This window comes from Ruditapes philippinarum, unplaced genomic scaffold, assembly GCF_026571515.1.
Source record: "Ruditapes philippinarum isolate M1 unplaced genomic scaffold, ASM2657151v2 ctg6017_1_1_1_1, whole genome shotgun sequence".
Classification (NCBI taxonomy): Eukaryota; Metazoa; Mollusca; class Bivalvia; order Venerida; family Veneridae; genus Ruditapes; species Ruditapes philippinarum.
The window spans coordinates 47,825-62,246 of record NW_026866815.1 but is presented as its reverse complement, the minus strand read 5'-3'; the positions used below and the strand labels follow the sequence as shown (position 1 = coordinate 62,246).

Below are 14,422 nucleotides of genomic sequence, written 5' to 3'. Positions count from 1 at the left end.
TGTTTGTTTGTTTTGATTGAGTTTTACGTCACACCGACACGGTATAGGTCATTTGGCGAAGTTCCAGATTTACTGGTGGAGGAAGACCTCAGGTGCCCTTCCGTGAATTATTTCAGGCACAAATGGGCACCTGAGTGGAACCAACGACGTTCTGTAAGCTAGCTGGATAGCTTCCTCACATGAAATAATCCAAAGTCCCTGTCGTGATTCGAACCCACAGCGGTGAGGGGCAAGTGGTTAGCAAACATGTACAAAACAAATCAATCTCTTAGAAATATTCATGTATTTATAATGAAAAGCAGATTTTAAGATGATGTTCAAATCCACAAAAATAATTCATAAATTTCTTGTAGTTTTTTCTTACTTTCCACTCCTCAAAGTCCCAGTTGTGAAGAACTCTAGCGGGAATCAACATATTATCATTCCAGTGGCATAGTTCACAATAATAGTTTCCTGAGTAATCACATAACCGTGGCTCGCTAAACCCAGATTCTGAAATTATACGGCATACATGTACATGAATTTAGTACAAAGTTCATACAAAAATTACCCAAATATAGAAGTAAATAGTAAACGGCTAGTCTTTATACATGTAGTATGTAAAGATGAAATAATTTGTATACAAATGCCATGAGTTTCAGTAAACAAACACCAGATACAACAAGAGCTACTGGTAGGACAGTGTGCTTGGCAAAATCTAAGGTAGAGTTTTATGCTTTGAATAGTGACCTCCTTTTATGCCCTCAAATAAGTGTGTAATTGTAAAGTTATAACTCATTCTGTTCAGTAGTTTTGGAGATACCAACTTGCATGCAAAGTGTGACACCAACGCCTTATGCCTTTGACGAGTACAATGGCTTAGAAAAGTGGAGCTAGAAATTATATTACCAATACAGTGCTCTGTACTATATATTTGTACTGTATACAATTAAATTAAAGGCCATCTCTTGAAAAAGGAGCTAGTCATTTTGTGAGACATAATTCTGAATGTACCATCACTAATAAGACGCCAACTTTATATGACAGAATAAGAATGGCATTGACAAATTTATTTCATTATTAATGAATAATGTAAGAGTAACACCTCAAGCTCAGAGCTAAACCAGTATTCAGAAGTTAACTGTATTGATAAAAACATCAGTTTATATGTGTATATAATACATACATTGTATATAGATAAAGTGATTTATCTCCCAACTTTTATATTCTAATAGATTGCAGATGTTGTGTAGGATTTCTCTGCAAAGTTTTGATGAAGTTCATGATTTATTCAATGATATAATTACAGTGAAAATGAGGATGGAAAGATTTTCTGTCACTAATTTGTCTGGAGCAGACAAAACGATTTCAATATTCTATAACATGTTTTCTTCTATGTCTAAAAGGTTAATTGTGTATATTTTCATTAGCATTAAAACATTGAACTTTCTTCTTACATACATTTTATTACTGCTTGTAACGTTTGGGGTTCAGGCCAGCGGCACCGATGAAAGATTTTCTATTATTTTAAGGCAGTTGTGCAAAAATTTAAAGGCCCAAAAGCCCCCCCCAAAATGATATTATTTTGTTATTTTTCTCAATTCTAAAACCTTCTGAAAAAGAACTTATTAAGTGGGCCATCTCTTGCTTCTTTTGCTTTTTTTCGGGAATTAATACAGTCATATATGTAGTGATTTAGTATCTTGTATGGAAGTTAAAATACCACTTTCTTTACATTTTGCTTTTTTTTATGACAAATAAATTCACATTCAGCACAACCTAATTCTAATAAAATAAGCATCTAATATAATAAAATCTTTTTTCAAAACATTATCAAGGTCATAATATTATCTGCCCTTTGTAATGAAGAAAAAAAACAAATCATTTCTGTGGCATAATAAGTGTGCTTATTACAATATTTCTGATTGTTCCTATCTTTTAAAGCTAAACTCAAATTTATTATATCCATAAAATGTTTACTCTTATTTCTTATATTCTTTTATTGTTTCTCCAAAATAAACTCTCAATTAACATACTGTATTTTGTAAATGAAGGAAACGATTTTCAGTCACAATGTGGAGCTTGAACATATTGATATCATGAAATTCTACTTTTCAAAGATCTACCATTTATTTCTTTATAAAATTTTAGGCATTTAAAGGCCAATGAAGTCTCAAAATTGGTATATTTTTTTTTCCAAAACCTTTTTTTTTGGTGTTCTGTTATAGAAAATTACTCATTACACATTGCTGAGCCATCTTTTGCACTTTTGCTCTTATTAAGAAGTTATAGCTATTTAGTATTTTGTATGGAAGTCAAAATACTTCTTTGTTAACATTTTGCTACCTTGTGACAAATTATTTCACATTCAGCACCACTTTCATCAGATGACAAGAATCTCACATGCTTTTATTTTCTTATCCCTTATTACAGCACTATAAAACACTTTTTACCATTTTCTACACAGTGAAAAATTTATTCATTTCTTAGGCTTAATGTGCCTTTAATGTATTCTACTTTTATCCTTTATAAGCCTCTTTACTAATTTACATGTTATAAGAATGCTACTGTCAATGGAAATCAACAGGGGTCAAATTCCTGACCTCTATATTGACAGTATAGGCAGGCTTGGTTTGATACACATGCTTTCTCAGTTTCACCATAATATAATAATTATATGCTTTCACCATATATTCTAGACACAGACCTGTCAATCAAAGAAATTAATAGATTTAATAACTACATACTTATTAGAAACAAAAATATTTTCTCAACTATGTTAGACACACCAATCTCAGAATCATCCGACCTTTTGTCAAGTTTAAGTTTCAACTTATATTACAAAACTGTCAAAGTATTACAGAAATGTAAGAAAATTAACAATATTTATTAAATAAACATCCATCTCTTTATCAGTTTTTTTTTAAAGTCAGACATGTAAAATACTCTTACATTTTTCTTAACAATAAACTGTCATAGAGTATTTCTTATGGAGGAAAAATAAATACAGTAATTGCCTGTATTAGGTTTTACACTGTTTGCCAAAAAAAAGTCTTGATGATTTTCAAGCAAATAAAGTTATATTTGGCAGTCTGTAATTGGCAGTCTGTAATTGATATTTGAACATTGCATTACATATCTTAGGAGGTGTCCATGGCTGAGTGGTAGAGGATGTTACAGATGTTGACCTAAAACAACTTTCCACCCACCACCTTGGCTTTAAATCCATTCTAGCTTACAGAACATTGGAGGTTCTGTTCCTCATTATCATAATTATTTCTTTAAATATGATGATGGATTCAGATTTGTCGTTTCCTAAATCCACCTTTAAATTCATCAAACATATTTTAATTTCAGGTGCTAATTTTAAACTGATTAAATGAACCTTTATCTATTTAACAATATCCACAAGTATAGAGGATGAGAGCTTTTTTATAATGCAAAGATTCTATAGATGAGCAAAAGTGCTATAATATAATGATGTAATATGACCATCTGGAAAAAAAGTAAGATCCCTCATGAGCAATGAAAACAATCATAGTAAAAAGATGAAAATAGCAGACTTGGTTTGATTACGTCTATTCATGAGAGATAATAACAGGGGCTTTATATCTCACAGCCCCTAGCTTAAAGCAGCATGCCTTCAGATTCATGCTAGTTTTCATGAAAATTTTAAAAATGTATTTTAAGTAAAATATTGTGAAGTGAACAAAGAAAGTAATTTACACATTGCAAACGGCACTTTCAATTCACGTAAATTACCTAAAGGAAGTCCAAATATACATAAATACCTCTTACTGCATAAGAAATGCAGTAGCATTATAGTGATTGATACTGCAAAATCAGTCATTAATCACATATACTGTAAAATCATAATTATTCGTGGGGCACGAATTTTCGTGGTTTTCGTGGGTAGGTCAATCCACGAATTTAAGATCCCACGAAATTTTATCCCAACAATTACTTCTAATCATGTCTCTATTCTATGCATGCATTGCTGCTTTTCCGTCAATTAGTGTGTTATGATGGTATACAGATAACTAGGTTAGTGACAGATTAAATCTATAAATAGTTAAGGTTTGCAATATTTAAGAAATTTGAAAGCAAAGTCGAGCTGCATATCATGTCATCTAGATGTGTTAATTGCAGTCAATTATCGGCAGTAACTGCTATCTTTATGTTATGCCTACAGGCAAGGATTAGATTATTGACAAGCGCTGTGTGATATCACGCTGTAAGTAAAAATGCGCGACGGTTAATTTAAAGATTACTTTTCATTAGGGTTTTTTTTTTTTTTTACAAGAAAAATGAAAATTCACGAATTTAAGAACCCACGAAAATGCCCGTTTTGATAAAACCACGAAATTTCATGCCCACGAATATAAGTGAATTCGCAGTAACATGTAAATAGTTCAATTAAATATTGAATATTTTTACTTTTCTTAAGATCTTAATACATTTTTCTAAAGATTGAATTTCTTGAAATATTTTGGCTCATCTGGAGGCGTGCAGCATTAAACATGTTTCAAAAGAGTAAAACAAGATATGAAAGTCTTTAGTAATTTATATATACAAAACATAAAGGGCATCACACAAAAATTACACTGGAAATAAGACATAAATACAAGAAATAGTGTAAATGAACATAAAGACACAGAGAGAAAGCAAGTAAAGAAAATAAACATCACAATACATAGGTGAGGATACAAACAAACAAAAGAGAACAAGATGCGTCACTAAAGATAATATATGTCCTTGAAAGTTATGCTTGACAATACTGAATAGAATTTGATTGACAAAGTTTTCACCCAAAGAGAATAAATAAAACTCAATTGTTTACCTCTGAGCTACAAATATTGGTTATTTAAATGACAAATAATCTTATGTCAGAGAACTTCTGTGTGCCAGGTAATTTAAAAATCGTACATGGTATGAAAATGTTAGGGTCTAAACACAAAACGTTATAGACTTGGTCTTTGACCCTTATGTGTGACCTTAACCTTTCACCTATGAACCTGGATCTTATTTTATTATGCTAAATATTATATATATGAATAGGTATTTAAAGAAATTCAATTAGAAAATAACAGACAGACAGATGGATCAGGCTATTCCTATTGCCCTCATTCAGGGGCCTTAAAAGGTCATGCATTATACATATATTAACAGGATAACATTAACAATGTTACTACAAGTAGTATTTCAGAAAACAAAAACTTACTAAATGATATAGACCCTCTACATTCGGCACATCTATAGTTCTGTGATGACAATCCTCTTTCTAGACATATATCAAGGCAATATGTTGGGTCTTCTTGGACTTTAACAGAGGCACATGTTCTAGTTATCTGATTAAGGCACTTCTCATGGGAACAGTATCCACATTCTGGAGAAAGAAACAATATTTACATTCATTCAAAGATGGTACATAAGCTGTATAAACCTATTTTTTATATTTTTGTGTGTATATTTTCAGTGAAAATACATTTTGCATGTATATTTGCCAATTAGTTAATTATGTGCTAACTATAGCAATTAACTCATAACCTAATGGATTTACGAAATGAATATGCACAGCTTTGAATTTGGATCAGTCCATAAAGCCCATACAAAGTTTGGATCAGTCCATCCAAAGCATAAGGGTTTTCAATATTCAATAACAAAGACTGGGCTGCCAGCAATGTAGAGCTAAGTCAGACTGCATAGATGTATCAAAGGCTCATTGCATTTGGTTACATCAGGTAAAGTAATTGTAGTGTTATTTATCAAATATGTAATATTTTTTATTATTGTATATTTTCGGAATGCTGACACTGTTAAGGTCAAAAGGCAACTTTCCAGCTTTACTAGGGGGAGCATGACACCTTAAATGTCCATTGTACCTTTCTGCTCTGGCCTAAGCTTGCAAATGGACACCACCACAGACTGTCAATAAGGTAGCTTGATACCTTCCTCACATAAAATAAGCAATTCTTAATTAAAAAGCCTTAACATCAGACTTACATCAAAAGTTTACTTTTATTAAGTGAAAAGAAACACATGGCATTAAATTTTCTAAATGTTGAAGCATTTGTTGAAAATACCAATCAATTCATTAATTCAAATATTTGAAAATACTGTGCATTCTTGCGACACCTGTATACAAAGCAAATATATTTTGTACAATAACTTAAGTGTAGATTTTACTTAAAGGCACATTATGCCTCAGAAAGCATACATTTTCTAATTCTTTATAAAAGTCAAGCATATGTTTAATAATGTTTAATAATGATTTGATGATATCTTAGATGTTGAGAAACCGAAGAAAGTAGCGCTGAACATACAGTAATGTGTTGTAAAAGTAGCAAAAATATAAACAAAGTAGTATTTTGACTTAAATACAAAATACTAATTCACTATAATTATACCAATTGCCATTAAAGTAAAAGAAGCCTAAGAGAGTCCATGAATATGGCTAAATACAATAAAATAAATAATTTTTGAGAAATAAAATAGATAGCATTTCTGTGGGATAATGGGTCTTTAACAAGATATTACAATGATAAAAAATCTCACCTGTACATTTATACCACTGTTGTAAAACTCCCCAGATGACACCATTACATTTCTCACAATAATGTTTGGACCCAGTTCCAGAATGAAGAACAAACTTGTGACCTACAGCTAATTTTACACCCTCCTCAACAGGCTCTGGTCCTTCCTATAAAATATTGAAGGTTATTATTATAAAACATCAATATGTACAAAAAAAGAAGTCTAATATAATATAAACATATCGTACAAAAAGACGACTTTTTTCGGATAATTTGTAAAAGGCATGAGCAATCAACCCAATTGTTTAGTGTCAACTGTGGCTAAGATTTTTTACATTTGAATGACAATAATTTGTTGCTTCAAAGTACTCCAACTAATTAGGCATGTTCTTTGTTGGATTATAAGGTCATACATAAAGTTTTCCAGCTTTTCTAGTGGGGAAAGACCTAAGCAGCCCTTTTTTGCATTATTTCAGGCAAGAGCGGGTATCTGAGTAGAACCACCGATGTTCCTTACAAGCTAGCTGTATAGCTTCCTTACACAAAAGAATCAATTAAATCCATAGCAGTTAAAGGCAAGTGACTTGAAGTTGGCAACCTTAAGCACTAGGCCATGGAGGCCCTTTAGGAAATAAAGGACATGGATGTCACCATAAAAGTCAGTTTAGGGACAGACAGAATGACAACAGGACAGCGTGACAAACATACATTGTCACCTATATTCCTTTTCTAAGTAGTGGGGGCATAAGAAACAATCTGTAAAATGGGTCAACTATGCAAGCAATATTATTAGGCTAGGTGCTTGGGGAAAAGTTATGCCTGAAATAACGAGCAAAGAGCTTTTTGATTTTAATCTATCTTAGCAAATTAATGTAGTGAAGAATGAATAACAGTTAAATTAAAAACATTGCAAAATTTGAAAAACAGGTCCCAAATGTGATGCAAAACTTGTCATTTTAATAACAATATTCTTATTTGATTTTATTTAAAGTAATTATTTGCATTATTAATTTAAAGGGGAAATAAGAAAAGTAAAACAGTATTTTTACCTGTTCCAAAAAAACTTACTTTAAACAAACAAAACCTTTTAAAATTTTTGAATTTTATTCAAGCTAAACCAGTTTTTGAAAAGTTTTTCTGTTTATCAAAAATGGGGCGGGGGCTGTAATGTTAACTTTTTACAGGTCTCTATTGCCATTTCTAACTCCTCAGTACTGCTCATGCCAAAAAATCCCTACACAATAAAGCAATTAGAAAGAAAAGATGATATGATTAAACATACATGATCTACTAAATTCAACATTTATAGACTAAATTATTTAAGTGTTTTTAACATAAAACTTAGTTTGTTTTTCTGGTTTAACGCCGATTTTATAAATAGTTTTTTTTTGTTTGTTTGATTGGGTTTTACGTCACACTGACAAAGTATAGGTCAAATGGTGACGTTCTAGCCTTACTGGTGGAGGAACCGCTCAGGTGCCCTTCTGTGCATTATTTCAGGTATGAACAGGCACCTGAGTAGAACCACCGACGTTCCGTAAGCTATTCAAACATAGCGACTGTAGATCCATCAAATGAATAGAAAATGAATTATATTTTATTGTTTGTATGTATTTGCACCTGCATGTACTGATTATAACAGTATGTCTGTTAATGGCAAGCAGTTATCAAGCAAATATTTATAGTTTTGATGAAAGCCAGTCTTAGTGTTATTGCCAGGGTTTTCAGACAATGGAACAAAGACTTGCTTATACTGGTAACATACAACATGTAGGCAAATCATTAACAATCAGAGTTAAAGAGAAGTAACTGACCTCTGGTTGTGAATAATGATCCTCTGAAAGACCTAGATCAGCAAATGTTATATCATCACTGGTGTTTGAATCTGGTACACTAGGGTCTGTCCATGTTGAACTGGCATTTGAATCTGTAGAATCATAGACAAAACATTGCAATATGTTCATTCAGTGCTCTAAACAAACAAGAGTTGTCCGATGAGCAGTGCTGGATAAATAGTAAACTTCATATTTTCTAAGTAAAGAAATAATGTGAACCTGAAGGTCACAATGACATTGACATCAAGGTGGTACATTTGCATACAACGTTTAAAGAGTCTAGGTCAATGCACTTTGAATCATAAGTGATCCCAGTGCTTTGATAAAAAAAAATGGTGTGGCAGTGAAAACTCATCCAAAGTCATCCAAACACAAAGAAGTTCAAAGGTCAATTGATGCACTTCGACTTAAGTCTTTGACCTTTTGACCTGAAAAAGTATGTGATAGGTAGAACTAATTGAATAACTAATGTCACAAAGTGTTAACACTCACATATTCATTTTTTGTTTATCTGACCTTGGACCTCTGTATATGACTTAAACTTTAGTGTGACCAGACCTTGAACTTTGCATTTCATGCAGAGATCTGTTTTATGTGCCAGATTTTACTTTTCAATGTGGTGAATATTAGTATTAAGTCTTACTTAAATCCTTAGATGCCTAAAGAAGATATGCTCTGGACAAAACTAAACTGGCCCAACTGCCAAGGACAAACCCAAAATATTAAGAAGAAAAATCTAACGGTTACATAAAAAGAATCAGATTATTGTACTTACCAGATTTTATTCTACTAGACCTAGGCCTGCTTAGCAGTCGGTCATTTGTTTCCTTGACCTCAAAATGGTCCTCATCTATGTGTAAATCTCTGTCAAACGGATTAAACCTGGACTCTTTATAACTAGATGGTGTATCAGGGTAGTCACTAGATTGCATAGAGTCCACAGAGTCATGTCTGCCATTTGACACAGCACTCACATTATTTATTTTCTCTGAACTTAAATTGCCATTAATAGTAACAACAGACGATGTCACTGACGATGACTTAGATTTAACTGTGACCATAGAAGAGCTTCTTGAATCAGCTGACAATTTATTTGTCTTTGCACTAGGTAAATCAGATGTGGTTTCGTCTTCGGACTCCGAAGAATCATATAAATTCTGTCCCTGTTTTATCACACCTGACATTTTTACCGAAGCCACATTAGTATCTGAATGAATCATCTTCATGTCGGAATTCTTTTGCTTCACATGCTTTGAGGTTTGTAAAACCTTCCCTTTCTCTGGTAGACCTGATTTTGTCTCCATGTTAGCAATGATAAAGTCCTCATCCTCGCTACTGTATATCTCGTCTGACAATTCTAACGAAGACATTGTTTATCATATTTTGGGTCACATTTACTATGCTTTATCTTAACTAGATAGAACTTGCCATAATAGCTGAAGCACATTTCACATTTAACTGAAACCTGAAAAAAAATAAACAATAAGATTTAAACTTAGAAGTTGTTCAACTTGAGAATGGCTCCTCATCCAAAACAATGATTACTATAGATAATGATAAATCAAAGCACATACTAAGTAATAAACTGTTTTAATATAATTAATATGAAATTAGGCAAAGCCTATGAACGGGGAAGTCGTTAAAAAATCCTTTCATTCTTTCCGTTTTAAAGGTGTCATTAGATATTACATACATAGACGCTTCCGTTTTCACTCGGAACACTCGGCAATTATTACTAATCCAAAAAATTGAGATTTGTTCCGTTATCGGAATACCCCGCCTATTATCATTGACATACATTGTAAATGGCGGCGCACGACTAGAACTGACACTGAAAATTTCATTGATAGGTATAGAATTCTATATATTTTTTTATTGTTTTTTATTTGATTTTCTTTTAAATATTCAGGCCATCCTTAAAAAAATGTTTGTTTGCAGTAACCCGACCCAGAATTTTCAAGGTGGGTAGGTAGGTCGATTTTTTTTTTTTTATTGAACTGTACTCCCAAATAAACATGGAATTTCAAAATGCTGGACAATATATGCTTTGATAATCTAGTAACAATTAATAAATTGAAAACTGAATTCTATCAACCTTTAAAAGAACGAAAAACAAAGTACAAGGCATAATTTTCTGATTCAAAAAAAATAATTTTTTATCCAGACCATGAAAAAAAAATTTGAGTAGGGGCAAATTTTGTGAGTCGGTCGCGTTACTGCAAACAAACATTTTTTTAAGGATGGCCCCACGTGTAGTCTATAGCCGGGCAAGCCAAAGCCCGGGCCCGGTTTGCGGGCCCGGTCTTTGACTTCCCCGTATAACATATTTATAATAATATTTAAATAAAAATATGATAAAGAAATATATAATTTTACATTTAATCATGATCTGCCCCTAACATACAGTCGCAGGGGCAAATAAAACCTTTGAACAAGCTGAATATCAGCCTCTTCCCCAAACAAACTTGCTTCTTTTTTACTCCAGTTTGCTCCTAAAATTACCCCTGTCAGCAGATGAAAATTCCCTCTAGAATTTAGAATCAAATTAAGCAATACACTGATAAACACTTTCCGAACAAGCAGACAGGCTATAAATAATAGTATTCTTAACAGTATTTTTTCGAGTAAAGATAACTGGTTGGGTATCTCACTGTATAAATCATATGTTAAATGGTGTGACAATTATGGTAGGTTTAATGTGTGAATATATACTGTGACAAAACTAAAATCCAAAGCCTTCCATTGGTGTAATAAATTTTAAAATTGAACATTAAACCACACAACAAACTAGTGATTTAAAAATGGTTTAATTTGTATTTTTTTAGCATAAAAGATATCAATTTTACTCAAAGACAAGGGAAATAACTCATATTTTTTCACTCAATATACATAGTTCATATCAAAAATGTTTTTGGGTGTATTGTGTACATGTACAAATTGTATATTCATTGATTGTATATATTTTTATTGTCCCGCTTGGCATGATACTAATATCTAACTAGGTAGTTGCATATTGGCTGCATGTTTTTCCTTTGCCTCAAAAGACATGAAGTAAAAATCTGATTTTGAGGTCAACATAACGATAACCTTAACATATTAATTAAAAGTATTTTGTTTCTCCAAATAATTTACTGGATTGACTTATTTATTGGAAATCCACATTTTTTGATAAAATTATTTCTTTTTCCTGGCAATGAAGAGGGCTTTTCCCAAATAATAGAAATTTGTGCTGAGGTTAATTTCCAAAAACAATGGTGTTTGGCCTTGGGTCTACCCTGTCCTGAATAAATGTCAGGACCTGTCGCACTGAATTAGTAACGATTCGCCACACTAACGATTCGCCACATAACGATTCGCCACAGAGTAATAACGATTCGCCACAGTTAAATAACGATTCGCCACAGTATGATTATAACGATGATTTTTTAGTAATCAACAAACTTTTTCCTTTTGTTTTAATAATTTGACAATGACAATAATTTAATAATGTTTCTTAATACAAGTAATATTTAGTTAAGGCCCCCATCGCGGATTTTTAATTTATCAAAGTAACATTATTACAGGAGTACATTAACAAGAAAGTAATTATATGTTGAAATAATTATTGAATTACTCATAAACATAATTATATGTCAATTAATATTTATATATAAATATATAGTTCATATATTATAATATATGTCAAATATTTAAACAAAGTATTGCAAAAACATGTGTTCATACGAAAATTGATTTACGATAATTGATTAAAGAACGCATATGTAAAACATTTGTCACACCTTTAATTTAAACAAGACAATCACCTTAGGATTGTTGTAGAAATATTTAATTGACGCCGAAATAATCCTTTAATTATCTGACAATGTATTCAGATTTCAAAAAAATGCGGCAATTAAGCTTATGTTTGTTTACAAATTAATTTGAGCGAGCCGATATATGCCGATTAAGAGGGTTTAAACAGCTTAAACACATACATAAAATAGTATACAAACGAAAAATAACGAAATCAGAATCATCTTTTAAGTTGAATTGATTTATGTCACATAAAACAGAAAGGCTGCCAAAAATGTTCTCGGCTAATATTCCATTGATTAGTAGTCTTTGAGACCACATTTATTTCGTAGACCATATGCATCTATGACATTTGAAATTTTATTTCCAGTACATTATTAAATGACATTAAAACAATAATATAAATAAATAAAGATAAAATACCCACATAAATTTGTAGACATTTTTTATCTATATTTATAATTTAGCCATTACAATTTAATACCTTCAAATTGATTCAATGTCTAGAAAAAGAAAGCTGTAGACGCAAACGGGATTAGTTAACTTTCAAATCCTTTAGAATGCTGGAAATTAAAATCTTTCAAGATTTTTTTTCATGAAATTCAAAAGATGGTCAAATTCAAATTCCTTCCAAAAGTTCGCAATAGTAATATTTATGTTGTAATGCGCTTTACACGTTCTGTTTGTATTCGGAAGAAGTTCTTCTAATTGTAGGTATGGCTATAACTTAAGTAGGCAATGAAAACATCTACTAGAAAAGACCTTAAAGGTAGTAGAAGGCATGACTTATCCATTTAAAAAATGTCATATTTAAAGACTGTCCGTGTACAAACCATTACAAACATAATGGCATTTAAATATATTCAGAAATTCAAAGACAAAATACAAGACAAACTAAATATACGTACACGTATATTTTTCCAGTTTATATAAATAACGAAGTTATAAAATGTGTTATGTAATTTTGTTAATAAAATATTTGGTTTTCGTGTGTTTTTATTCAATAAAATGTGTATTTAGTGTAATTAACTTATGTAATTAACAAATGAAATATAAAATGAAAAAACGTTTTCCATCAACAGTTTGAAAGATGTGGAAAAAAAAATGTATTTGAACACGTGGCGAATCGTTATTTAACTGTGGCGAATCGTTATTACTCTGTGTCGAATCGTTATGTGGCGAATCGTTAGTGTGGCGAATCGTTACATTACCGTCGCACTCACTGTCACTCGCAGCCTGCTCGGTCTCTAACTCATTACTGGCCGACAGACATACACATAACATGAATCATGACTTCATTTCAGTCAATCATTTAAACATTAAAAATTTACGATGCAAACAAGTCAAGTGTTTCGGGGGGTTTTTTTTGTTTTGTTTTTGTTTACTCCATGATAGTTTTTGATACACAAGTTTGTTTGTGGTGGCAAGACATTCGTCACTGGTCTTAAAAAGCTACCTTTCATCGGTATTGTCCGAACCACAATGACACTTACTTACAACATGAATAAAATCAATCTTTATTTCGGACTCAACCGTTTAAATAAAGACAAAATTATGTAGTTGTTTTGATTTCAAAGTTCACATATTTACACCGGAAGTACAGAATTTATCAATGATAGGTGTATCTAAAATCCGTTTGGAAAAGATCGAACCGTAAATTAACCGGAATTCACCCCTCTTAATGCATCTTGCTTACTTCTACATAACATTATGGTGTTCGGCGTTAAAGTGTATTTATTGCGCCTGTTTTCTTTATTGTGAACTTTTTATTTCATTTGAATGAGAACATATTTTCTTATTTCGTTCGAGATTAAACGTCTCTTTTAATATTTCTGGAGAGCATTAACTCACATGAGAAGATCTTTTGGCATTTGAAAATTTGGATATTTTGCCATACATAATTATCCAGGCATGCGTTTATTTTCCCACTGAATTTATTCTGATTATTAAAATATATATTCCTTATTGTTACCTTGTATTGAAAGCATTTAATAAGGTTTATCCTATAAAATTAGGGGAATGAAACTCATTTGATTCACATGGATAAGAATAAAAAAAATTATAACAGTGGAACATTTGAAGAACAAACTTACCAAATATCACGTGAGATGGGGAGAGGGGGACAAACACAACATCGGTTTGAATGAGTTATCTTTTTGTCCCAGGTTTGTATCATATTCAAATAAGATCATGTTAATAAATATATACATGTACATGTATGCATATCTCTATCGCACCAACTTGTTCTCGTTGCAGAAGGCTGGTTAACAAAATATTCCTTTA

At 31.7% G+C, this 14,422-nt stretch overlaps 1 protein-coding gene across 1 annotated transcript; it reads right to left on the bottom strand.

Moving 5' to 3' along the window:
- Positions 1 to 364: 364 nt before the first annotated feature.
- LOC132733790 (differentially expressed in FDCP 8 homolog B-like) lies at positions 365 to 13,764 on the bottom strand (the record flags this gene model as incomplete). The annotated part of the gene is given in 7 exon segments (XM_060720470.1): positions 365 to 492; positions 5,201 to 5,365; positions 6,535 to 6,679; positions 7,597 to 7,746; positions 8,327 to 8,439; positions 9,123 to 9,812; positions 13,633 to 13,764. Coding segments are annotated over 6 exon segments (1,296 nt in total), but the record flags the coding sequence as incomplete, so codon positions are not given.
- Between the last annotated feature and the right edge of the window lie 658 nt (positions 13,765 to 14,422).